The 25,942-nt window shown below is 49.0% G+C and overlaps 2 protein-coding genes across 2 annotated transcripts in view; both read left to right on the forward strand.

Annotated features, from left to right (window-relative positions):
* The first annotated feature begins 16,533 nt into the window (after positions 1-16,533).
* Positions 16,534-20,272, forward strand: FIS1 (fission, mitochondrial 1). Its single transcript, XM_007468823.1, has 5 exons — positions 16,534-16,664; positions 17,517-17,649; positions 19,001-19,077; positions 19,523-19,628; positions 19,966-20,272. The coding sequence occupies exons 1-5, from the start codon at positions 16,620-16,622 to the stop codon at positions 20,061-20,063; spliced, it is 459 nt and encodes a 152-aa protein (XP_007468885.1). The 5' UTR covers positions 16,534-16,619; the 3' UTR covers positions 20,064-20,272.
* A 1,808-nt stretch (positions 20,273-22,080) lies between these two features.
* Positions 22,081-25,942, forward strand: part of CLDN15 (claudin 15) — a 5,641-nt gene continuing 1,779 nt past the window's right edge. The window contains exons 1-2 of the mRNA XM_007468824.1: positions 22,081-22,544; positions 25,273-25,437. Of these exons, the coding sequence (XP_007468886.1) occupies positions 22,328-22,544; positions 25,273-25,437 (382 nt within the window). The 5' untranslated portion in view covers positions 22,081-22,327. The remainder of the gene's footprint in view (positions 22,545-25,272; positions 25,438-25,942) is intronic.

Consider the following 25,942-nt stretch of genomic DNA (forward strand, 5'->3'; position numbering starts at 1 on the left):
AAAATGCAAATCAAAACCACAATGAGATATCACCTGATACCTCTTAGAATAGCTATTATCAAAAAAGGCAGAGACAACAAGTGTTGGCAAGGATGTGAAGAAAAGGGAACCCTTGTGCACTGTTTTTGGGAACGTAAATTAGTGCAGCCACTATGGAAAACAGTACTGTGGTTCCTCAAAAATTTAAAAATAAAACCACTGTATGATCTAGCAATTCCACTTCTGGGTCTTTATCTGCAAAATGAAAAAGAAAACACTAACTCAAAAAGATATCTGCACCTCCATGTTCATTGCAGCATTATTTACAACAGCCAAGATTTGGAATAACCATATGTGGTGATGGATGTTAACTATTAACTAGACTTACCGTGGTCATCATTTCACGATATTATATACACATATATAGGATCATTGTGTTGTACACCTGAAACTAATATCATGTTATATGTCAAGTATATCTCAATTTTTAAAAAAAATTTACTTACCACTTCTGAGTCTGTCTTCTAAATCACGGCCTGGTAATGTTTTGCTATCTTTGTTAGGTCTTTAGTGTTTTCAAGATGCTTTGTTAGATTTCAGCTAGCATTTTAGCTGCCCTCAGTGGGAAGGTTGGCCTGAATAACCTAGGAAGTGGAAATGTCCACAGCATACAAACACCCTGTTCACTCTGTTTAAGATGACCTTCTCCACCTAATGAGCATATCCTTTATGACCCAGCCAAAACGTTCTCAAGTCTTTTAAGAAGAGTTCCCAAAGCACCGCACACACTGCACCGTTACAGGCTCTGTGTTTCTCTATTGTTGGTATGAGTCTCGAGAATTATGGTCTGTGTCTTCTTCATTCATAAATCATCAGGCACTGAGTTTGGTCGAGGACATGTAAACACGAACTTTAGTCCCTGACCTCAAAGAAGTCACAGCTTTTAAAAGAGAAACAGAGAGATTTATAATTATACATGATGGGAGCTGGGAGAGTTGGGAGCAGAAGAGGCTGCAGAAATCCACAGGAGAGACGCCTCACTGAGACCAAGAGGGTCTCGGAGAAGATGCTTGAACTGAATCTTGAAAGACGTCTATGAGTTAATGGGCCAAAGAGGGAATTAGCCCTCAGCAAAGGGAGCTATCTGTGCAAAGGTCCAGAAGTATGAGAGATCCTGGTGTAAGTAGAACAGTTATGAGAGGTGAGACAGGACCAAGAAAATCTTAAACTGAGCAGTGTCAGGAACTGGTCTGCTGTTGGGAAGATTCTTCGGGTAGCAGGGAGCGACAGCCCATGCTGTGCGGAGGGCAGTGACCCAAGACAAAGGGCAAGTCGATAGCAGAAGTGCTGCTGAAGTTATTAATTGTCTCTGTTCTGTATGTCAGTCTCTCCTCTGCTGGCACTTTCCCCACTGGTACTTGACCATGTGCAGGTCTCTTTCAATTAATGATTAATGATAATAATCAACTAACTATAATAAATACATATACAAAACTGTACCCACGTGTCCTCCTCTATCTGCCCCCTATCTCGTTTCTACAAATGACTTCCTCCGTTCCCTCTAACTGAACCGCCACAGCACTTCCCTTTTTGCGAAATCCAAGCAATCCTTTTCTTACTTGACTTTTCAGCAGTCTGTGATAATACAGACCCTTCCCTTCTTAAAACTCTCTTTCCTCGGCTTAGGCATTCATACTCCTGGCTCTCCTCTCACCTCTTGGGCTACTCTTCAACCTTCACTTAAATGGGTCTCCGACCATTTCCCTAAGCTCACCTCCTTCTCACTCTCCAGTCCAAGGGAGCAACTGCTTTCTTCCCATGCTGATGCTGATGCCGCTTGGATGCCCACACCCCGCACAGCACATCCGCCTGATTTTTAAGCCCATCATCCCCGGCGTGTGGGTGTCGACTCTTCTTCCGCCGCACACCCTGCCCCCTCGCTCTCTGCACCCGCTCTACTTAGCAGACCTGGCGATCCTACCATCAAGTATCTCTGGCATCCATTCTCCACCCTCCCTGCTTGATCCAGACCCTCCCTAAATCACTCCTCACAGGATCAATGCATCGCCCCATCTTTCCCTCAATATCATTTCTCCCTTGTGCTGCCAGAGTGATTTTGTTAAAGACATAAATCTGATCATGCTAGTCTCCTGCTTAGAACTTTCAACAGTTCCCTATTGCCCACAGGATGAAGGCCCAGCTCCTTTAACTTAGCACACAGGCCCTGCATCATCTGGACTCTGCTGCCTCTCTAGCCTCATCCCTCATCCCCTGCCATTCCCTGATAACAGTGTTTTATGGAAACCCTTTATGATTTATTGAGCACCTATTTTTTTTTCAGGTAGTGTGCATTATTTCATTTGATCCTCGAAACAACAGTATGAAATGGTTATTATTATTTCCATCTTAAAGATGATAAAAATGAGGCTAAGAGATGTTGAGAAACTCGCTCGAGGTCATTCAGCTATCAGGTACTGGACCCGGATCCAGCTGGGAGCCGGACTCCTAAGTCATATTCTTAGCTTTCACCCTAAACTGTGCTTGATGCCTTTCTATGCCTGGCCAGCTACTCCTCGGCCTTCAAAACTCAGTTCTGCCATCACCTCTTCAAAACTTGGCTTTAACTTTCTTGCATTCAAGACCCCTCCCCTCTGTGCTCTCATCATCAGCACAACTGAATGAGAACACTCTGCCCATCATATTGTAATAATTGCTTTACCATTTTCCCTCACTAAACAATGACTTTGTGTTGAGAAGGGTCTGGGTTTTTCCTTATCTTTGTAGTTCTCGCACTTGACATTATACCAGGCACGTGGTGGGTCCTAAATAAAGTTTGGGGTTTTTTTTTTGCTCGTGTTGGTTCTTCATTGCTGTGTGCAGGCTTTCTCTAATTGCGGTGAGTGAGGGCTACTCTTTGTTGCGGTGCGCGGGCTTCTCATTGTAGTAGCTTCTCTTGTTGCGGAGCATGGGCTTTAGGCGCGTGGGCTTCAGTAGTTGTGGCACGCGGGCTCAGGAGTTGTGGCTCACGGGCTTAGTTGCTCCGTGGCATGTGGGATCTTCCCGGACCAGGGCTCGAACCCATGTCCCCTACATTGGCAGGCGGGTTCTTAACCACTGCGCCACCAGGGCAGTCCCCTGAATAAAGTTTTACTGTATGGAATTCCTGGCTCTGCTACTTGCTAGCTTGTGGAAACCTAGCAAAGTTATTTCACCTCTTTGTGCCTCAATGTTCTCACCTGAGCTTGTGTCTTTTTCTGGAAAATGGGTATAATAATAGCCACCATGGAGAGTTGCTGGAAGGATGAAGGGAGAATTTATCTGCAGGCCGGTATACAGTAAGTGCTCAAAAAGCAATGCCTGTTATTAGACTGTAATATACACTTTCATGAAGGTTGGCTTCTCTACCCCACCCTTAGGGCTAAACACCTTTATTAACATTTCATGCGAATCAACTGGGACTGGGCTCCTGTCCCACCAGCCCTGCGAGGCTGCAGGGTGTGTGGTCAGAGGAAAGACCCTTCTCCACACCCAGAGCTCCCTGCAGGGCTATCAGGGCCAGCTAAGGGGGCCGCTCTGGACGCTGAGAGCTGAGGGGAAGTGGGGTGACCCAGGTCTGGCCAGAGCAGGGGAGGAAAGTTCATTGGGGCTCACAGGTCTCCAAGTCTAGCCCCTCACTGAGCACAAGAACTACCGCCCCGCGTGCTTCAGAAAGGGCACCGAACGAAGCCCATCTCTGTGCTCCTCCCTCCAGCCCCTCCAGACTCATCAAGTGAGGGAGCGCCCCACCCCCTGTCCCCCGCAAATCCCTGCAGCGGAACACCAAGTAGGGTTATCGGAATGGTGAGGGGCCACAGAACCCTGGCGATCATAGGAGGTGTGCAAAGACCTTTGTTTTAGTGCCTTTTGGAGTTAAGCTCCAGTATCTGAAAAACTCTCTGCACTCCACACTCAGAGAGAATGGCAGAAGCCATCAGAGAGGCCCAGGAGTGCACAAGGCTTGCCTGGGAGTCAGGTCCAGAAAGCTCTGGAACAGAACCCAAGGGAGGATTGCATTGTGCACTTACCAAGGCTTCGTAAAGAATATTGTTGTGTAATTGGAAAAAGAAACGAGTTTTCTCATGCAAAATGACTTTTGCATGTTGTATTAGTTTGCCAGGGCTGCCCTAACAAAGTACCACAAACTGGGAAGGGTTCCCAGTTCTGGAGGCTAGAAGCCCAAGATCAAGGTGTTGCAGGGTTAGTTCCTTCTGAGGCCCCTCTCCTTAAGTGGTACGTGGCCATCTTCTCGCTGTGTCCTCACACTTCTGCTCTGTGTGTCCATGTCCTAATTTCCTCATCTTCTGAGGACACCAGTCATATTGGCTAATGGCCTCATCGTTAATTTAATTACTTCTTTAAAGATCTTATCTCCAAATACAGTCATCCTGGGAGACTGGAGGTTAGGATTTCAACACACGAATTTGGGGGCTCACAATTCAGCCCATAAAGCTCAGGCAATTCCACATTGAACAAAAAGCTTCCAAGCACATACAGATTTATCTAAACTTCAGTTTCTTTGGGCTTTTCCACTGCTTTCATCTTCTCTCAGCTGTTAAATCAGTAAAGGTCCCAATGTTTCAAAAATACCTTCACAATTTTGACATTTAGGAAGGTTCAATGCCTCAGCTGGCTCTCAGATTTGCCCAGCTTGATATGATCTCATTTTTTTTTTCAGAGGAAGCAGCCTCTGTTCAGCTTTTAGTCACAGCTCGCCTTCTGGAACATCCTTTCTAGCATCTGAACACTTCCAAGTGGTGGGAGGGGATGTTTTTGAGACTCGAACATTTTGAGTAATTAGCTCACGCAGACGTTCTTCTCCAAGAATGACTGAGCTACCTAACTCTTTACCAGAAACAGATGATTGTGCATCAGAATTACTTTTTTAAAAAGCTGATCTCCCACATATCAAAAGAAATATTAGTGCATAGGAAAACTGCTGTGGACCGAGAACCAGGAGACCTAGGAGCTCTGAGAACATTACTTCACCTCTTCCATCTTGTTTTTTCACTTAAAACACGAGTGGCTGGATTAAAGCAGCTCATTCCTGCTATAAAATTCTAAACGTCAGATATAAAACAAACATGCAGCTTTCATCACACCGGCATCCTCCCAATTCACCCTAAAACTACAGATTAAATTCTGACCTTAGGCAGAGTTACCCAGCTACTACTCATCTCAAATATTCCTTAGTAATGCAGAGATGTAGCCCACGGGAGGGGCCAGGTTTATAGGGCACGATCATGACCACGCTGCAGTGATTTAGAGTCAGCAGCCACAATTCTGTCACGAGGCCTCCCCAACTAACCAGAACAGATTCTTCTGACTCGGCCCTCATGCTTTCTCAGTGTCTTATGGAGCCCTGCCCCATGACTCACAAAGGTCCTTGCTTTCCTATATTCATTAGTTTTAGGATCTTTTGAAAACTATGAACCCATTCTTCTCCCCCAAATGTATTTGCATATATGTGTATACATTTTTTTCCCACATACAATTTTGTGGAGTTCACGAACTCTTTCAAAGCCCAAGTGTAGATACTGTCACCTACCCCCAGGGCAAGGACCCTGGATGTCTGCTGGACTGTTAGGGATCAAAGAGGATGGTGTGTTCAGTGACCAACTTCACTCTACTCTTATAGAAACAGAGCTCAGCTCAAAACAGATAACAAACTATTCTAACTATTAGAAGCATGGCTATTTCTTTGTCAAGCAATTTATGAAATTTTAAAAAAATATTTTGGTTTTCAAACCATTGTACTTGTGTTTTATTTTTATTTATTTATTTATTTGGCCAAGTGGCCTGCAGGATCTCAGTTCTGCGACCAGGGATCAAACCAAGGCCTCGGCAGTGAAAGTACCGAATCCTAACCACTGGACTGCCCAGGAATTCCTTGTACTTGTGTTTTAAAAGGTGTTTTACAGGGCTTCCCTGGTGGCGCAGTGGTTGAGAGTTGGCCTGCCGATGCAGGAGACACGGGTTTGTGCCCCGTGGAGCGGCTGGGCCCGTGAGCCATGGCCGCTGAGCCTGCGCGTCTGGAGCACAGAGGCCACAGCAGTGAGAGGCCCGCATACCGCAAAAAAAAAAAAAAAAAGGTGTTTTACAAATGAAATTTCACTTAACAAGAATACTGATTGTGGCTATTTAGCTCAGGGTGTGAATAATTCCTGCAGTTCTTGGCAGATTATGGTTAGAAATCTTTTACCTACCCCTGCACTGCAATAAATATTTTCGCTTTCTTCAACAGTAGGTGTCAAAGCAGCTAATTTTGTTGCTCTATCATTGTGTAAGTTCATACTTATGAGGAAGAAATCATTGAAAAAGGCTTGAAACTAACGCTCATTTTGCATGAATCATGCATAGTTTATTGAATGATGAAATCTAAAAAAAAAGGTGTTTTATACTTTTGAATAATGTCTACAGAACAATGAATGTGTGAATACATGTGTAAAAACAATGAATGCTTTCATGAAAAACATTTACATTTAAAAATATACTTTGCATCATGTTTTGTTTAATCACTATCTTAAAGTAATGTGACCTATGTCATCTCCTCCTATTTCCCCAGGTAATCAGAAATTGATGGTGCCTTCTACTATACTACACAGGTTTCAAGGGAATAATTAAAATATTTAAGTGAGCTGACAACTTCCAAGCATCTTTTTTCATACTGATTTATCTACAAATAGTCATTACTTTAGTAAAGAACATTCCTATTACAAAATGACCCTCAAGGGTTTTTATTAATTAATACTAACCCAGGTCAATTTACAGTACTTGAAAGTGATAAAACTACACACTTTAAAAAAAAAATTTAAAAACTCACAACTTTTAGTGAAAGACCTACCATAATACTCTCCTCATACACTAACTAGTTTGAATTCATGTGTGAAATTAAAGTGTAGCAACCAGGAAAATAAAGCAATGTAAGTGAGAAATCGGAATAATAATCTAGAATATTAAATAAATTGGATTATTTTTTAATATCATGCTAGTATTGTTTAGGGGAGTGTAAAATAATAGAAAATAAATGTATCAGTCTCTGCCCCCTATTCCTGGCACAGAGCTCCTAAAACCCTTGTAATTTCTTAATAAAAGCACTAGGAGCATAGGAGCATCTTTTGTTCTGATGTTTGGTGTTTGACCCTGGTTCCTGACACAGGGTTCCTAAATCCCTTGGAATTTCCTGAGTGATAGGAGCGTCTTTTGTTCATCTAATAGGATGACTCTTGGTGGGTTCCTGAAGGAGAGGCTTGTTACCAGAAAGACCAAGACATGATGAGAAGCTTAGAATTTTCAGCCCCACCCTCATTCTCCAGAGAGGGGAGATGGGCTGGAAGTGGCGTTAATGATCCATCATGCCTACATGAGGACGCCTCCCTAAAAATCCCAAATGTTTGGGGTTCAGAGAGCTTCTGGGTTAATGAACAAGTCCATGTGCGAGGAGGGTGGTGAACCCCCAACTCAAAGGGAACAGAAACTCCTGAGCTCAGGACCCTTCCAGACCTCAACTTACGTATCTTCTCATCTGGCTGTATTCTTCATTATATAATAAACTGGTAAACGTGTTTGCCTGTGTTCTGTGAGCTGTTCTAGAAGAGTCGAATCCAAGGAGGGATGCTCATGGGAACCTTCAATTTGTAGCCAAGTCAGACAGGAGTTACAGGTAAACTGGAGAACTATCACTTGAGACTGGCATCTAAAGTTGGGGGGGCATCTAAAGTTGGGGGGCCAGTCTTGTGGGAATGAGCCTGTCACCTGTGGGGTCTGTGCTAACTCTAGCGTCAGAACTGCATTGAATGGTAGGACACCCAGCTGGTGTCACAGAGAATTGCTCGGTGTGGGAAAACCCCACACATCTGGTGTCATAAGTGCTGCGATTGTGATTGTAGCATGAGAGTAAAAGACAGACCCAACAGGAAGAGTGAGTTTTACACAGGCGGTGAGCCTGGGACTGAGATTATAGAAGAAATAGATGACATAAGACATGAGCAAGTTATACCCTAGGTCTTCAGCAGGTGGAGAGTGATTCAAAAGTTTAGTGAAAATATTATTTCTCGACTACCCTAATGAAAGCATTATCATTTTAAAACAGATTCCATGCTAACCAGATGGGTCCTCTGATAATTGACCTGATTTCTTTGAAAACACATGCCCTATGTCCAGACTGGGGCTTCCCATCTTTAGAGAGGTGCAGCCCTTTTATTTTCCCTATAACCGTGTAAGCTCGGTGGCATGCTGTCGATCAAGATCAAGAGAATAGAGATAAGGGTTTAATGATTTAAATGTATAAAACGCTTTCACTCCTATAATGTGCCAATTTGTTACACTCCCTGCTGTTCAGATAATCCTGGCAAACTATACAGAAAAAGGGCAGTTCAGCAGTTGTGAGCCTGGAAATAGACAAAGTAAAGCCGTCAGATGACCATAAAGGGTCCTACTGATGAGAATATGTGGACAGTGTATCTTTCTTTTTATATATGACTGACTTATTTCACTTAGCATGCCTTCAATGTCCATCTATGTTGTCGAAAATGGCAGGATTTCATTCTTTTTTTTACAGCTGGTAGTATTCCATTGTGTATTTATCACATCTTCTTTATCCATTCCCCCATATCTTGGCTATTGTAAATAGTGCTGCAATGAACACAGAGGTGCAGATAGCATTTTGAATTAGTGTTTTTGTGTTCTTCAGATAAATACCCAGAAGTGGAGATAGAAGGGTCACATGGTACTTCTATTCCTAATTTTCTGAGAAATCTCCATACCATTGAATAAAAGTGGCCAAAGTGGCCTTCTCTTATTCCTGATCTTAGAAAACAAGCTTTCAGGGACTTCCCTGGTGGCACAGTGGTTAAGACTCTGCGATCCCAACACAGGGGGCCCGAGTTCAATCCCTGGTCAGGGAACTAGATCCCACTGCCGCAATTAAGAGTTTGCATGCCACAACTAAGGAGCCTGCGAGCTGCAATTAAGGAGCCCGCCTGCTGCAACTAAGACCTGGCACAACCAAATAAATAAATTAAATTATTTTAAAAAATGATAAAAACCATTCACTTTAAAAAAAGAAAAAGAAAACAAGCTTTCAGCTTTTCACCTTTGAGTATGATTTTAGCTGTGGGTTTTTCATATATACAGGCTTTCTTATGTTGAGGTATGTTCCCTCAATACTCACTCTGTTAGAGTTTTATCATAAATGGGTGTTGAACTTTGTCAAATGCTTTCTCTGCATCTATTGAGATGATGAAATGATTTTTTTCCTTCATTTTGTTAATGTGATGTATCATGTTGATTGATTTCTGGATGTTGAACCATCTTTGCATCCCTGGAATAAATCCCTCTTGATCACGGTCTATGATCCTTTAAATGTATTGCTGGCTTCAGTTTACTAATATTTTGTTGAGGATTTTAGAATCTATGTTCATCAAGGATATTGGCCTGTAGTTTTCTTTTTTTGTGGTGTCCTTGGCTGGTTTTGGTATCAGGGTGATGCTGATAAAATGTGCTGATGAAATGTAAAATGTGTTGGGAAGGTTTCCCTCCAACTAGATATTCTACTTCTTCTTCTGGCAGCTGGAATTCATTGCTGAATAAAAACTCACTGATCCAGAAATTTCTCTTGCCTCTTTCTGATTTTTGCCTCCTTCCCTTTTCCAAATCCTAAGACCAAAGTGGTAAACGGCAAAGGCTATGTCATTCCCAGAACAGACAAGTAGGAAAATCACACCTAAATAGTTTAAGGTACATCTGTTGTTTGGAGGGGGGAACCTCTGAAACTCACTCATTTGGAAGAGGCACTCCAAATAAATTAAATGAAATTATTCATTGTCTAAATGAATGGCTTTATGGATAATCACCATGGCTGAGAGGTAACATTGCTGTGGTAACTATCACTGCAGCCCTGTCTTTTCCACTTTAGTGGACTGAAAGAATAAAGTCATTTCTCCAAATGCTTACCACACCTCCCCCGATTCCTCATTTCTTTTAAAGTCTTTTTCTGCCCCTGTCACACTAGTGAAATTATTCTAAGCTCTCTAGGCTCTGATAACTATTATAAAATGTTTATTATGTGTGCCAAGTGCTTTACAATCATTATCTCATGTTCCCTCCTCATAATAGATTCACTAGGAAGGCATTAGTATTTTCATCCTGATTTTTCAGCTGATGAAACTGAAGCTTAACTAGATAAGGCAAATTGATCACAGTCACAAGTCTATAGAGAAATAAGGCTCAATTTGACTTTTCCTCTGTCCCGTGGTTCTCAGACTCCAGCGTGCATCGGAACCACCTACAGCATTTGTAAAAATACCGACCGCTGGGCTCCATCCCCAGATATCCTAATTCTGCAGGTGTGGAGCCGGGCTCGATAATTCACAGTTCTAAACAATTCTCAGGTGATGCCCATGCTGCTAATCTGGGGACCGAATTTAAGAACCACTGTTTCGGGACTTCCCTGGTGGCACAGCGGTTAAGAATGTGCCTGCCAATTCAGGGTACATGGGTTCGATCCCTGGTCGGGGAGGATCCCACGTGCCAAGAAGCAACTAAGCCCGTGAGCCACAATTACTGAGCCTGCGCTCTAAAGCCCGCGAGCCACAAATACTGAGCTCCCGCGCCACAACTACTGAAGCCCATGCACCTAGAGCCCCGTGTTCCGCAACGAGAAGCCACCACAATGAGAAGCCCACGCACCGCAAGGAAGAGTAGCCCCCGCTCGCAGCAACTAGAGAAAGCCCGCGCGCAGCAACGAAGACCCAATGCAGCCCAAAAAACCCACTGTTTCACACCTTTGCTCCTCAAAGTGTGTTGGAGAATCCACAGCAACGTCCTCTGGGAGCTTATTAGAAACCCAACATCTTGGGCCTTACCCTAGACCTCCTGAATCAGACTCTGCACTTTTAACAAGATCCCAGGTGATTCATGGGCACGTTGTGTGCACTCATCACATACTTTCGAGCCAAGACAGACTCTAAAGGAGGCAACAGGTATATTTTAATTTACAGTGGGCCTCGCTGGGGCATGGGTTAGCAAGTAGGACTTCATTCAGCCCGGGGCACAAGGGCGAGTTATGAGGTTCGGGGCTCCCAGGCCTCGGCACCGCCGCCTCCATCTCTCAGTCGCGCCGCGCCCCGCCCCTCCCAGTAAATACGGAAGTTCCCCACCTATGATTTTCCGAATTTACAGTGGTGCAAAAGTGATACACATTTGGTAGAAACTGTACGTCGAATTTTAAATTTTGACCTTTTCCAGGGCGAGTGGTAGATAAACTGTCATGATGCTGGACAGCAGAAGTCAGCCAGCCAATCAGGAGGGGAAACGATGATACACTTAGAACAGAGCTGTACCCAGACAGCATCCTGGTTTTCACTTCGGCACTGTATTCAATAAATTACATGTGGGACTTACCTGGTGGCGCAGTGGTTAAGAGTCCGCCTGCCAATGCAGGGGACACGGGTTCAAGCCCAGGTCCGGGAAGATCCTACATGCCGCGGAGCAATTAAGCCTGTGTGCCACAACTCCTGAGCCTGCATTCTAGAGCCCGCGAGCCACAACTACTGAGTCTGCCTCCTGCAACTACTGAAGCCTGCGAGCCTAGAGCCCGTGCTCCACAACAAGAGAAGCCACCGCAATGAGAAGCCCCGGCACTGCAACGAAGAGTAGCACCCGCTTCCCTCAACTAGAGAAAGCCTGAGCGTAGCAACGAAGACCCAAAATGCAGCCAAATAAATAAATTACACGAGCTATTCAACAAGTTATTATAAAATAGGCGTTGTGTTAGATGATTTTGCCCAACCATAGACTAATATTCTGAGCATGTTTAAGGTAGGTGAGGCTATGGTATTTGGTAGGTTAGATGTATTAAATGCATTTCCGACTTATGGGTTTATTGGGATGTAACTCCATCCTAAGTCAAGGAAGATCCTGAGGGCTGGGATAGAAAATACTCTTCCATACCCATGAATTGCTTTATCAGTAGTGATCTACCCATTAAGATGCACCATAAGAAATAAATATGGATCCATGCTGTGTACCAATTAGATGGCAATAAAAATACACTGTAAATTTTGTTTTATTTATTTATTTTTTGTGGTATGCGGGCCTCTCACTGCTGTGGCCTCTCCTGTTGCGGAGCACGGGTTCTGGACGCACAGGCTCAGCGGCCATGGCTCACGGGCCCAGCCGCTCCACAGCATGTGGGATCTTCCCGGACCAGGGCACGAACCCATGTCCGCTGCATCAGCAGGCGGACTCTCAACCACTGCGCCACCAGGGAAGCCCAGCAGGTTCTTATTAGTTACCTATTTTACACATATTAGTGTATACATGTCAATCCCAATCTCCCAATTCATCACACCACCACCCCCATCCCCCCGCCGCTTTCCCCCCCTTGGTGTCCATACATTTGTTCTCTACATCTGTGTCTCTATTTCTGCCTTGCAAACCAGTTCATCTGTACCATTTTTCTAGATTCCACAGATATGCGTTAATATACAATATTTTTCTCTTTCTGACTTCACTCTATAGGACAGTCTCCAGGTCCATCCACATCACTACAAATGACCCAATTTTGTTCCTTTTTATGGCTGAGGAATATTCCATTGTATATATGTTCCACATCTTCTTTAAGGAATGAATATCTTCATGTCTTTTCTTTCTTTCTTCTTTTTTTTTGGTTTTTGTTGAATATCTTTTCCTCACAGGAGTAGATTACTAGTTAAATAATATTTTATCTTATAGCTCTTACTATATATTGCCTGATTCTCTTCCAAAAAGTTAATCATGGCAACAACAATATCCATTTATGCAACAGTTACAAATTGAGTATCTACTGGCACTAGGCATTGAGCTCTAGGAGCATAAGATGAGCGAGACAGACAGACCCTGCCCTCCTGTCGCTTCCAGTCTAGTACAGGAGGGTGGCATTTATCAGCTCATCACACAATAATTAGAAACTAACACATAGTGTGAACTAAAAATATGGGCCGCTTGCCAAGAGGCAGAAACCAGTTTTACAACAATCTCAGCAGCACTGGTGGTGCTTTGGGGGGTTTTGTTGTCAATTTTACTACCGTATTTTACTAAAAAAATGGTTTGTAGGATTGTTTTGCCTGTTTTGAATTAATCTGAATTTTTCCTTCCTCATTCATCTACTGCTTAAGGGAAGTCCTCTACTATGCAAAACAAAAGAATTGCAAATTTACACCTACATTTTTTAAAGATGAAAAACTAGAGAGTACTTACAAACTTGTCATATCCTTTCTTGCTATTTATTCTTTAACTGACTCTTCATCTTTGAAGCTGAAGCAGGACTCGGGTTTGAATCCCAGCTCCTCCACTTCTAGCTCTGTGACCTTGGGCAGATGACAAGCTTTTTGAGCCTCTGTTTCCTTATGGATCAAATGGAGCTCATACCTTCCTGGTATGATTTTGGACGACAGGTCATGTGTGAGCATTCCTTTACGGGGGAAAAGAAGAGACGAGAGCAGAATAAAGTCTCTGGCTCCTGGCAGATGTTATTACCATACCCAAACCAATACTTGTGTGGCTCACAAAAACACAGGGCAAACTAAGAAAGGAATGAGCGGGTTATAGTTTTATATTCTGAAAATGTAGGACTGGTAATGCTCTGCCTCTCTACAGGAGACCTCACCTAGTCTGGATGCCAGGGAAGGCCTTCCCTAAGGAAGAGCCTTAGCGCTTAGAACTGAGGGTCAGTGGGAGCTCACCAGGTCACTCAGGGCACAAACCTATCTGTCATCCTACCTCCCTCTCACACATCCGATCCATCAGCAGACCCTGCTGACTCTCCCTTCTGACCATATACCCTGAACCCCTGAACCCCCACTGCTGCCGCGGTAGACCAGGTCACCACTGCCTCTTGCCTGGGCCACCACAGCAGCCACCAGAGGGATTCCTTTATGATGGATCATTTCACTGTGTTGCCCAAAACCCTCCAGTGTTTTCCCATCACTCATCAAATTAAATCCAGATTTATTCCCAGAGTCTACAAGGTCCTACATGATCTGCCCCCGGCTACCTCTCTGCCCTCATTTTCTAAACAACTCGTGTGCGTTCCTTCCTTAAGGCTTTTGCACTTGCCCATTTGTCTGCTTGGAATGTTCTTCCGCCATTTACCTGCGTGGCTCATTCACGCCCTTAGCTCTCCGCCCAGGCGTCACCTCTCCAGGGTGGGCTTTGAGCTCTCCTCCAATAGTATCCTCTTCTCTCACAATCCCCTTCCCCTGCTTTATTTGTTTTCAGAGCGTTTTCAACTCCTGCCATTATTGTGTTTTTAGTTATTTACTTGTTCAAGTATTTTTTCTGTTTTCCCCACTAAAATGCAAGTTGCATGAAAACAAGAACTTTATTCAGCACTGATCCCTAGCACTTAAACAGTGCCTGGCACATAGCAGGTGCTCAATGAGTATTTGTTGAATGAATTAAATCATGAATGAATGGATGAATGAAGGAGCCATATAAACAAAGGGGGAGGGGAAAGATGTTCCAGATAGAGGGGACTGCATGTGCAGAGGGCCTGTGGCCACTGGGGGTTTCAGGACTGAAAGAAGGCCTAACAGGGAGAGGCAGTGATGGAGAGATGAGGCAGAGAGGTAAGCACAGACCAGACTAGAGAGGACCTTCTAGGCGTTGCTACAAGATTTTGGCCTTTGTTCTAAGGACAATGAGAAGGCATTAAAGGGTTCCAGATAAAGTGAGAATTGTGTTTTTATAAGGTCCCTCTGACTGCTGGGTGGTAGATTGACAGTCACGGGGCAAGAATGAATGCAGGGGACCAGTGAGCTGGCTGTCGGTGTCTCCCAAGGCAGAGACGACAATGGTTTGCATTTGGATGCTGCTTGAAGAAGATGGAGAAACATAATTTGGATGTAAAACTAACAGGCACTGCTTCTTATCCCTGTGATCCAGGGTGGACGGCTATGCTAACTAGACCAGAGAAACACAAACTCAGACTTAGGATCTCTTCACTGGCACAGAATTGAGCCATGTAAGTAAGGCATTCCTTTTCCCTGCACAAATATACATTTAACAAACCCTGATGGAGCTTTTGCCACGTGCCAGGCCTGTGCCAAGAGCTGCAACAGATACAAACACGGATAAGGGGCAGCAGGCCACCCGAAGGAAGTAACATCCTGATAGAAATAATGCCCTTTTGGCTTTCTTATATTCCTTGCCTTGCTAGTAGTTGCCCTTTGTGCTTGGTCCTGTTTTCGCCCATCTGCTTCGTATTCTGTACATCTTTTTACCCTCTCTGCTTACCTCAAAGCCCAGCCAAAATTAGAAGCTCAATACATCTTTGAATGAATGTGAATTTTTCTCCTTGACCATTATGGAGCCAGTTCCCTAAACTGAGGTTTCTCTCAAAGTTTACTGAGCTCATATCACAATGATTTCAACTGTCCAAGCCAAATAGAGAAGAATAACTTGCCAACTTAACTCACAAGGCTGTTATGAGGAAAGAAAAAAAAATCAAGGGGTCTTGCAAATGTGAAAGGTGTTTGGATGACAATCCCCTGCACTTGCACTGCCGTCATTACTATTGTCGGCTTTATTTCCTGTTTATTCAACGAGTATTTCTTGAACATTTACCTTGTGCTCGGAGCTGGAGATGGACGGATAAACAAGATACAGTCTCTGCTCTCATGGAACTTACATTCACATGTGTACTGGAGCACTGTGGATCAAGGTAAAAAGAAATTTGAAAATCACTACCTAACCCAGTCCCATCACTGCACAGAACACGGATGCCAGAGTGGCATGCAGCACTTCCCCTTTCCAGGCTTTGTTGCTTCTCACTGCCAAGCTCCTTATCGTCCATGACCCCACATGGCAGGCCTTTCCCCCTTGGGTACACCCAGAGGATGCTTTATTAAATAATATTTAGAAGACTGGACCCTCTCTGCAAGCAGTGACAACTGCTTTTCTTTAAGTTCCCATTGATAGCATCCCCCATTATTATGTATTCCAGTCCTGGGTGTATGGTTAACGTATCAGTTTTCTTTCCTCTTGCATTATAAGAGTCAGCCGGGGCCCTGGAAACCCTGGTACTAGTTATGATTTTCTTGCAGGCATTGAAAAATCGCGTAGCCTCTAGGGTCCTAGATATCTGGGAGGGGAGAACTGGCGGCGGGGGGAGCGAGGGAGGGTTATACTGGTCCCTAAAATTATGTGATTCATGCCCAGTTCCCCACCTTCTCTTTTCGCTGTTTTCAGTCTGGGGGCTAACCACCAAGACATAGTCTCAGAGTTTAGTGAGGCAGCCTCCGTACACGGAGGCACACACAGGGTATCCGTGAAGACGGGCTTGAAGACAGGTCTGGCACCGGGCGCGGCCTGCGAGCCGTAGGCGAACGAGAAGGACCTGTTGGAGCATGCGCATCAGTGATTCCCCCGCTGCTCCGCGGCGGCGGCGCGTGGGACGGGGTGGGGGCGGGCTCGCGGCGGCTACGTGAAGCGATTGGCTCTGCGCAGTGGAGGGCGATCCCGCTTCCGCCGGGCGCTGGAAGTGACTCTCCGCCCCGGTCAGTGGGCCATGGAGAAGGTGGCACAGTAGCGTCTGAGTTGTGAGCATTGCGGGGCCGGCGGCCATGGAGGCCGTGCTGAACGAGTTGGTGTCTGTGGAGGACCTACTGGTGAGGCCCGGCCCTGAGGGAGGGAAAAGGAAGATTCGGAAGGGCGGGCCCTGAGGAGAGCCCGGGTAGGGGCCAAACCCTCTTCCCAGCATCAGCTTTGCCTAGGGAAGTCGAACTACGGCTCCCGGCAGCCCCTGCAGCGTCCGGCTCCTGCCCAGAGGTTCCACTTTGCCCCAAAGGCTAATGGGAGATGTAGTTTCCTGCGCCACCACGCCTCAGCCTGGGGGCCTGGAGTTGGACGGGTGCTGAGTGCATGCAGGAGCTAGGAGGTCAGGGTGCGGGCACCCGATTTTGAGTGCTCCTTCAGTGGCAGGGGGAACACAGTGACCACCTTAAACTTTCATATATTAGTCACAATCCGGCACGGTGCTAATGATCTTTCAGGGGAGATCTCAATCTTGGTAGCTCTAGTAGGAGGTAGGCACGATTTTTATTCCCGTTTTTCAGATAAGAAAGGGTCCAGACCGGCAGGGTGGGAATGGGAGAAGCAGTCTCCGACGAGGCACCGCGTGGGCTGTTGTTGAGCAGTTCTGACAGCGTGTTTACTGTTCAGCCTCTCGGGGTCAGCTGCTCCGGGAGCGGTGCCTGGAGCCGCCAGCAGGTGGCATCTCCAGTCGGTACCACTAGGGGGAGGGAAGCAAAAGGGGGCCAAGACAGCCCGCCACTAAGAAGCAGAATGCCTGGGTCCCCGCGATGGAGATGGCAGAACCTGGGGTACCAGACCCCAAGACCCGCAAGGGAAATGTGGCAGAGGGGAAGATGCAGAGTAACGGGGAAAGGGACACCCAGGTCCTGTTACAGTATGGCTTGCCCCCTTCACCTCTAAATGACTCCTTTCCTCTCCTATGGCAGAAGTTTGAAAGGAAATTTCAGTCTGAGAAGGCAGCAGGCTCAGTGTCCAAGAGCACGCAGTTTGAATATGCCTGGTGCCTGGTGCGAAGCAAATACAACGATGACATCCGTAAAGGCCTTGCTCTGCTGGAGGGTGAGGTGCTAGGCTGGCTCCCCAGCTCTCCCCTTCCCAACTACCATCGTCCTCAACCACTGTTGGCCTGGCTCACTCCCTCCATCTCAAGTTCGGGGATCCTTTTTCAACATGGGACCTCATAGTGCAGTCACCTCACAGTAATTTACCAGTAAACGCACTGCAAAATAAGGGCTATACTTAGCCTGACTCCTCCCACTGTGCTTTTGGCTACTTGCCACCTCATCGATGGTGGTTTTGCCAGACCGAATCATAGCATGTCAGTCCCCACTGGACTTTGGTGATGTGGTAGTCTAGACATAAGGAAAGTGACTTGTCTCGGGTCACACAGCTGGTTGACTTATGGCTGAATTGGGACTAGAAGCTCCTGCTTGTGTGTCCCAGTCCCATGCTCTTTGCCCCCCAGCCCCACCGTGTTGCTTATTTAGCAGCTGTTGTTGAAAACCTTTGGGGGGGGGGGGGGAAGAAGTACAGAAGACGGTTCCCAAAACCTGTGAGCACGTGGTGCCTTTTGATCAGAATCCTACTTCCTGCTGGTTTTGGATGCGTCACCATTTTTCAGAGGCCACAATACTTGACCTTTAAATTTCTCTGTACCCCCTTTCTCTTGGTCAAGTAATGGTGTATAAGCAGTCACTGTACTAGCCAAGGATGCCTGTTGTAAATCCATAAAAGTAAGACTCTTCCTTAATGCAAATCATCTCTGCCTCCATTTGTCTGTTTCTTAGGTTTCCTGTACAGCAGGGCACAGCTGTAGAATTGCTCTCTAAACATTGCCAGTCTAGTTGAGGAGACAGTACAGACACTTGGGAAGATGTGTAAACCCCTGCAAAACTACTTAGCAGATTCTAATGCAGAGTACAACTGAACACATGAGCCTCTGGGAAGTCACTGAACTAAGCAAGTCAGGTGGGGTCTTTCAGGGAGGGGTAACTGAAGGTGACTTTGGAGCTGTTTTTTAAAGGGGGAAGGAGTGCAAACTGATCTTGAACACAATTCTGGTCAGCAAGCTGCTGTAGTTAAAATACACAGCAGATGCCACAGCTGAGTAGAGATGCCTTTTGGCTTCTCCGGTGCCTTGATTTCCTTTCAGTTCACTTGGATGAACCAAAGTTGGCTGTAGTGTTGATACCAGGGTGTGGATCACTGGGGCATCAGGGCAGCTGGGGTTCATGCTGCCCCAGAGCTCTGGCTGGGAAGCCCGGAGTGACCGGAGCCGAAATGGAGGCTCAGAACAGTGACTTTCTCCCAAGATCTTATAGGTATTCAGGGAGTGGAGGGGGTCTCTGGGACACAGGCACTAGGAAGGGAGAGAAGGGGTTTTTACCCTCTTCCCTCCCCCGCTCCCTAGAGCTGCTGCCCAAAGGGAGCAAAGAGGAGCAGCGGGATTATGTCTTCTACCTGGCTGTGGGCAACTACCGGCTCAAGGTAAGGCGGGGAGCTCCTTCAGCCCCTCCACCCCGCCTGGGTGGCCAAGCTCCCTCTCGTCTCTCTCCTCAGTCACAGAGCCCAGGCCCTCTGGAAGGCTGAAGAGGGTGGTAGGCAGGGGGTGGTGTTGGGTACAGAGGTGCAGGGTGATAGCAGGACGCTGAGGGAAGGTGAGAGACAGAGGATCCAGGTGCCGAGGGTGTGGGGAGCAGTGTGACGTCAGCAGTGGGGTGCAGCCCCAAGCCTTGGGCTGTTATCTCCCTTGGCTTATCAACCCCACACAGTTGGGATGGTTTGTGGACTCTACTCCATTGGGTGGGGCTGGAGGGAGGGAGGGGGTGGAGGTAGAGGGAAGAGCCCTGGGTCCAGCGGAGGGAAGGCCCTTCTGATGGGTAGGAGGAGGAATAGAATTCTGAAGCGGGGGTGTCATTCTCCCTGAGTGTAGGAATATGAAAAAGCCCTAAAGTATGTGCGAGGGCTGCTGCAGACAGAGCCGCAGAACAACCAGGCCAAGGAACTGGAACAGCTCATTGACAAGGCCATGAAGAAAGGTGAAGGCCGTCCTCTCTGCCCTTCTCCCTCCGTCTCCGTCCACTCCCCACCCTCGTGTCTCCCTGGCCCCCAGCATCCCCAGGTGCCTCTCAACTCTGTTAAGTCCTCCTCCTTCCCTCGTGCCTGGGCCCTCTGGGCCCTCTTCTGATGGTGCCCTCCAAGCAGTTCCTCTCCAAACCCCCTTCTTTCTCCATCCCTCAGGGGTCCCTCCCCCCATGACTCCAGATACAGAGGCCCATCCTCTGTTGAGGAGCAGCGGGCAGCAAGATGGTGGCCGAGGTCCCTGCAGAGACTAGGTTTTTGGACTCGTGACGGTCTCCCTTTTCCTCTCCCCAGATGGTCTAGTGGGCATGGCCATTGTTGGAGGCATGGCCCTGGGCGTGGCGGGACTGGCTGGACTCATCGGACTTGCTGTATCCAAGTCCAAATCCTGAACGAGACGGCGTCTCTGCCTCTGCCTGGGGACAGACACGTGGAGCCCATGGAGGACACTGGAAGAGAGGCCCACCCATCCTCACCGTCCCTTTCTTCTGCACCTGTCACTGTCCTCTGTGACCTTCAACCTCCTCTCCCCTGGGACCTGTCCCCTAGCCCCAAATCATGTGTTTTGGGATGAGTGTAAATAAAATTGGGCTTTGGCTTGAGAACCTCTGTGTCTGTGTTGAGGAAGGGGCAGGTTCTGTTGGGCCCAGGGGTGGGGGTCATGCATGGGCCTTCCCTGCTCTGTGCCCTCCTACTCCTGCCCCCCAGGCTGGTGTGGGGTTCTCCTCTCTTTGTCCGCTGAGCTGCCCAGACCCTACACGCTTCCTCCCCCCGCTCACCCCAGCCCAGCCACGTCCTTGAGCAGTGGCAGGCAGCATAGGGGCGTGCCCTTTGCCCAGCCGTAGAATCCTGAGAAAAAGCAGTGACCAGAGGCGGAAAGGGCAGAGCTGAAGGGACAGGCAAGAATTTACATCTCCCATCTCCTCTGACCCACTCAGCTGCCTCTCAGCGTGTGGAGTTTTCCACACCAGGGGGGCCCCCACTCAGTTTCCTCCAAAACCTCCACCCTTCCCTCCCTTTGTCTTCCTGCGCCCTCCCCTTCCTCCCCCATATCCCACTCCTTAGAGGAGGGGGGCCACTGGTGGGGGGAAGGAAATGGGCATTTGGCATGGAGTCGGCAGAGGTCTTGGGAGAGGTCAGGAACCCAGGACATCCCAGTTGCAGAAGGAAGGTCGGAACCCGGTCCCCACACAGCCTGCTTTGCCCAACACCTGGCCCGTGCCAGGCTCGGCACGGGCCTGCCTTGCTTCACTGCATACTTCTCGTTCCTCAGCCCAGCTTGGGGGGGATTGGGGCGGAGGCGCCTGGGGAAGCACAGAGGAGCCTGACACAGGGAGGAGGGGATGGGGGACTACACCTCAGCGCAGTGATGCCCATGTGACTGCCTGGGTGTAGGACGGGCCCCTTGGACTGAGCCCCAGCCTCACCTGCCAGAAGAGAACCAGAGCTGCCCCAGCCGTGGCCTTGGGGCAGGAACTGAGACCGTCTGTGCCGGGACAGGTGCTCAGCCTCGGTTTGGGATGGGGACCCAGAGGTTTCTAATCTCTCATAATTAATAGAGCTGGTGACAGTTCTGATAACTCTTTGCTTCTTAGTTTATCAGAGGATCATGTCCTGGGCTTGTGGTTTATCCCCCTTGAGACCCCTTAGCAGCAAGATCAAGCTTTTTGCCGAGAGTCAAAGATCATCCCAACAAGGGGGGAAAATTCAAGTTCAGGAAGTTGAAGTTTGGGGGAAAGCAACCTCCTTTGGCCTCACCCTGGCCCTTGGGTGCCCAGACCCAGGGCATTCACCAAGTATCGAGCAATTCATACTTGCGGGGAGCTCTGATCTGTAGTCACAATTTTATGAAGTGAGGAGTAGTAGTTCTGGTTCACAGAATCGGAAACAAGGTCAAGGGGCTCAAACTTCATGCCCACATCCCTTTGGTAAATGACGGGACCTGGTTTGAATCCAGGTGGTTGGATTCCAGAGCCATGGGTTTCTCCCAGATTCCCCATTCCCTTTTTCAACCTTCATCTTCCTTGGAGACTCAATGCCTCAAGTCCTAGCTCTTTGAGTTTCTTGAATTGTTCTCACCAACATTCAGAGAGGGTGGCTCCACTCCCTTGGTCCTTCCCCACTGAAAGGTGCAGGGGACCTGCCTGTGGTCAGTCTCCATCTCTGTCTCTTGTCCCTCTTACTCCATTCTCTGGCCCCCGATTAAAGCTGAGTCAGAGGCAGATGCTTCCCCTCGGCTCCCAGTGCCTCCCATGGGAGCCCTTCCTTGGCAGCATCCGTTAGTCCCTCCCCGGTAAGTCCTCTCCCCACACCCTCGCGGGGCGGGGAGCCCAGGGCAGCCCAGAGACTGGGGGGAGGGGGTGGACTTTTGGCCCGTTTCGTTTATTCTGTCCATCTCCTCTTCAACAGCTGCCGTGCACTCTTGTCTCACTCCTCTGACTGACCTGCGGGGAAGCGGAGAGACCCGGAGAGTGGGAAGAGACCAACCAGAGACAGACCTGGGCCAAGGAAGAGGCAGAGGCTGCAGCCTGCCTCCCTCTCTCTCCCCAGCCTGCCTTAACCGCCCTCCTTAGCCAAAGCCCCTTCAAGTTCCCCTGGGGCTCAGCCCCTCCCCTTCTCTGGGGCCTCAGGCTCCCCTCGGGGCCTGTGTCCTACCATGTCGGTGGCTGTGGAGATCTTCGGCTTCTTCATCGCAGCCCTGGGGCTGCTGTTGCTAGGAGTGACCCTGACACACAGCAGCTGGCGAGTGTCCACAGTGCACGGGAACGTCATCACCACCAACACCATCTTCGAGAACCTCTGGTATAGCTGTGCCACCGACTCCCTTGGAGTCTACAACTGCTGGGAGTTCCCGTCCATGCTGGCCCTCTCTGGTACGGGGTGGGGAGAGCTGAGGGGAGCAGAGGGAGGCGGGAGGCTGGAGAGACCCCGGCAAGGGTGGGTGCTGCCTGCGGTCTGATCTTGGGTGCCATACAGATACGGGAGGCTCAATCCAGCTGGGAGACCTGGGTTCCTGAAGCCGGGAGTGCTGGGGGCAGCCCTCTGGAACTGCGGTGGAGGCCTCACCACACGTGGCCCCCTGCTCTGACTTGACCCTCTGTCTTTGTGGCTACAAGTGCAGGCACTGGGGCCAGAGTGCCAGCTTCAGCACCTGCCTTTGACTAGCTCTGTGCCCCGGGCAGGTGACAAAATGAGCTGCATTTGACCCATCTGTAAGATTACGGTCATAATAGCACTGGTTCACCCGGTGGTCGTGAGGATTATATGAGATAAAATGTGCAAAATGTTAATGTGATGTGAGCATCTATATTCATTCAATCAAATTCAGCATTTTAGTTTCAGGGTGGGAGTGCTGGGGCTCGTGGGGTGAAGAGGAAACCTCATCTTGGATTCTTGGGGGTCGAGATACTTAAAAGTCTCAGTAGTTTCGCCAGGCTTCCACTGGGGCATTGGTCTCACTGCCATGGTGAGTTCTAAAGGACTGTTTTAAAGGGAGTCCTCTTGCACATCTCAGTGTCCACCGTAAGGAGGGGTGTGTGTGTGTGTATGTGTTTGGGGTTCTCGGGTCAACGTACTTTTTTGAGTTTCTTGGCGGGCTGGAGCCTACAGCTCTTTTGGCCCAGAAAGTTTCTCCCTGGTGGCTGAAGCATCGTCCTGCTCCCTGCTCACCTATGAGTAGCACCCCCATTATTCCCCAGGAGAGTCCTTCAGTCGGCCCCTCGCCAGGCCAAGAGGGGATGACAAGAGACCCTATGCAGTGCAGCTCCCATGCCCTCACTGGGTGCTCACGGAGGCGTCATGCTCTTCCAGGCCCCCTGCTGCAGGGGCCAGGTGGTAGGGGAAAGAGCTGAGGTCAGCATGCCACGAAATCGCCCCCGTGTATGTCAAAGATGCTCTGAGCCGTTAGGGAGTCCAGGTGGGTCTCTTGTGCCCCCACTATTCCCAGAATCTCCTGAGGCAGCTGCAGGGGCTTCATGCTCTCATCCCATCCAGGATGCCCCCCCACCCCGAAAAAAGCCCTCTGTAAAAGTTGAGTACAGTCTGGGCCAGACACCCAGAAGGCTGGGTGGCCAGAACGGACATTGGCGGCAGCCACTCAGCAGCTCTGGCCACCCCCTTCTGACTTACCCCTCAACCACACCATGGTGTAAGGAGGGGCCCCAACTTGGACTGCTGCTTGAAACCTCTCGTGAGTGTGTACGAAAGACAATGAAAGACAGGAGTGCGAGGGTGTGCTGAGGGGGAGAGCAGAGCGCAGCTGCCCAGGTTGAGGTTCCAGGCATTGTGCTGAATGCTTCACATGCACCATTTCAGTGCTGATAACAGCCCCGCTGTTGGCGGTGTTAGTAACCTCATCTTCCAGAAGCTGGAAAACTGCAAGGTGGCCTGCCCAGAGCCACACAGGTGGTAGGGGGGCTGGAATCCAGAATCGTGTGTATCACGAGCCAGCTGATACTTGCTTCCCAGGCTGGTTCTGGTCCTGGGAAGGTTCCTATCAGTTACCCACCTCGCAGCCACCCAGCCCATGCTTTATGGGCCCTTCAATAATCTCTTTGTCTACGAGAGCTACCTGAGGATCTGGAGCTGGTCTGCCCCAGGTGGGGATGGCTGGCTGGATGGATGGGGAGAGGGTGGGAACCTCAGAAGGAGTGGCTGGGAATAAGAAAATGCTCCCAGAGAACTCGGTCGCTTTTCCCTGCTCCCCAACTCTGGGCCGCTTCACATCCTCCTGGCAGGGGCCCAGCCTTTCCCCTTCAACACAGGTGGCACTGCCCCACCCGGTAAAGGGGTGCAAGGTCCTTGGGAATGCTTGGCAACTATCAAAGACAGAGAAGGAGGAAGGGGGGCCAGAAAGGGAGCAGCCTTTCTCTTCGAGTTTGAGAAAGGAGAAACAGGCACTGAAAGCATATGCGCTAGACTGACCTGTCCTAGGCCCAGGTATCCCACGTTCCAGATAAGAGGCTGCCCTTTATCCAGTGACCCATAGGTCACTGCTGCCCCCTATCGGTCACTCCAGGAAGAGGCTCAGTTCAGGATGCCGGGCACTGCGCTGGGCACTAAATGGGACCTAGTAGATGTGGGGAAAGGGAGGGGGTGCTTGGGTGCAGTGTCTGTAATACCCAGCAGAGCACGGCGGTTCTCAACCAGGGGTGATTTTTTTGACGATGTCTAAACATTTTGATTGTCCTGTTTGGGGGGACTGCTACTGGCGTCTGGTGGGCATAGGCCAAGGATGCTGCTAAACATCCTACAGTGCAGAGAATGCCCTCCAGAACAAAGCATTATCCGGCCAAAGTTTCAGTGGCGCCAAGGAGAAGCCCTGTAATGGAGGTAGAGGCGAAGTGCGCCTGCGCAGGCTGGAGGGTCAGGCGGCGCTGAGCCTCGTTGGCACTGAGGTGAGCTCCTGGGATGGAGGGGCGTGTGACCCCTCGGCCTGACTGCTTAGTCTGGATGGGGCCTGAAGGACAGGGAGAGGACTTGAGGGCTTTTAGGGACTGAGGCCTGAGCAGGTTGTATAAGGGGCTGCCTGTCGTAGCCGGGAGAGCAGATGGAGGGGAAGGGGCCGGCTCAGGGACCCATGGCTGTGTCCCACCTCCCTAGGGTACATCCAGGCCTGCCGGGCGCTCATGATCACCGCCATCCTCCTGGGCTTCCTGGGCCTCTTCCTAGGCATGGTGGGGCTGCGCTGCACGAACATTGGGGGTCTGGAGCCCTCCAGGAAAACCAAGCTGGCGGCCACCGCAGGGGCCCTACACATACTGGCTGGTAATTGGGGGCAAGTGATGGGGGGACGCTGTGCCGTGGTGGGGGTGGGGTGGCCCGTGGCCCAAACTGCAGGGTTGCCTCACCTTCCCCTTTGCATTGACACCTGCTCTCTCTCCCAGCTCACCCCACTCTCACCCATACTCACCAGATCCCTTGGTTACAAATCAGCCCATCAGCAATGTTTCTTGAGCCCGCACTAGGAGCCAGGCAGTGGGAAGGACTCCAAAGGTGAGAGTTTCTGCCCTCCAGAGCTTACAGCCTGGATGGGAAGACCAGAGTTAGGACATGCATGCGCGTGCACACACACACACACACACACACACACTGTACACAATAACAGTACCATGTGACTCACCATCCCTTTTTTTTTTTTTTTTTTGCGGTCCGCGGGCCTCTCACTGTTGTGGCCTCTCCCATTGCGACACACAGGCTCCGGACGCGCAGGCTCAGCGGCCATGGCCCATGGGCCCAGCCGCTCCGCGGCACGTGGGATCTTCCCGGACCG

The sequence above is a fragment of the Lipotes vexillifer genome, unplaced genomic scaffold, assembly GCF_000442215.2.
Source record: "Lipotes vexillifer unplaced genomic scaffold, Lipotes_vexillifer_v1.1 scaffold12, whole genome shotgun sequence".
NCBI lineage: Eukaryota > Metazoa > Chordata > Mammalia > Artiodactyla > Lipotidae > Lipotes > Lipotes vexillifer.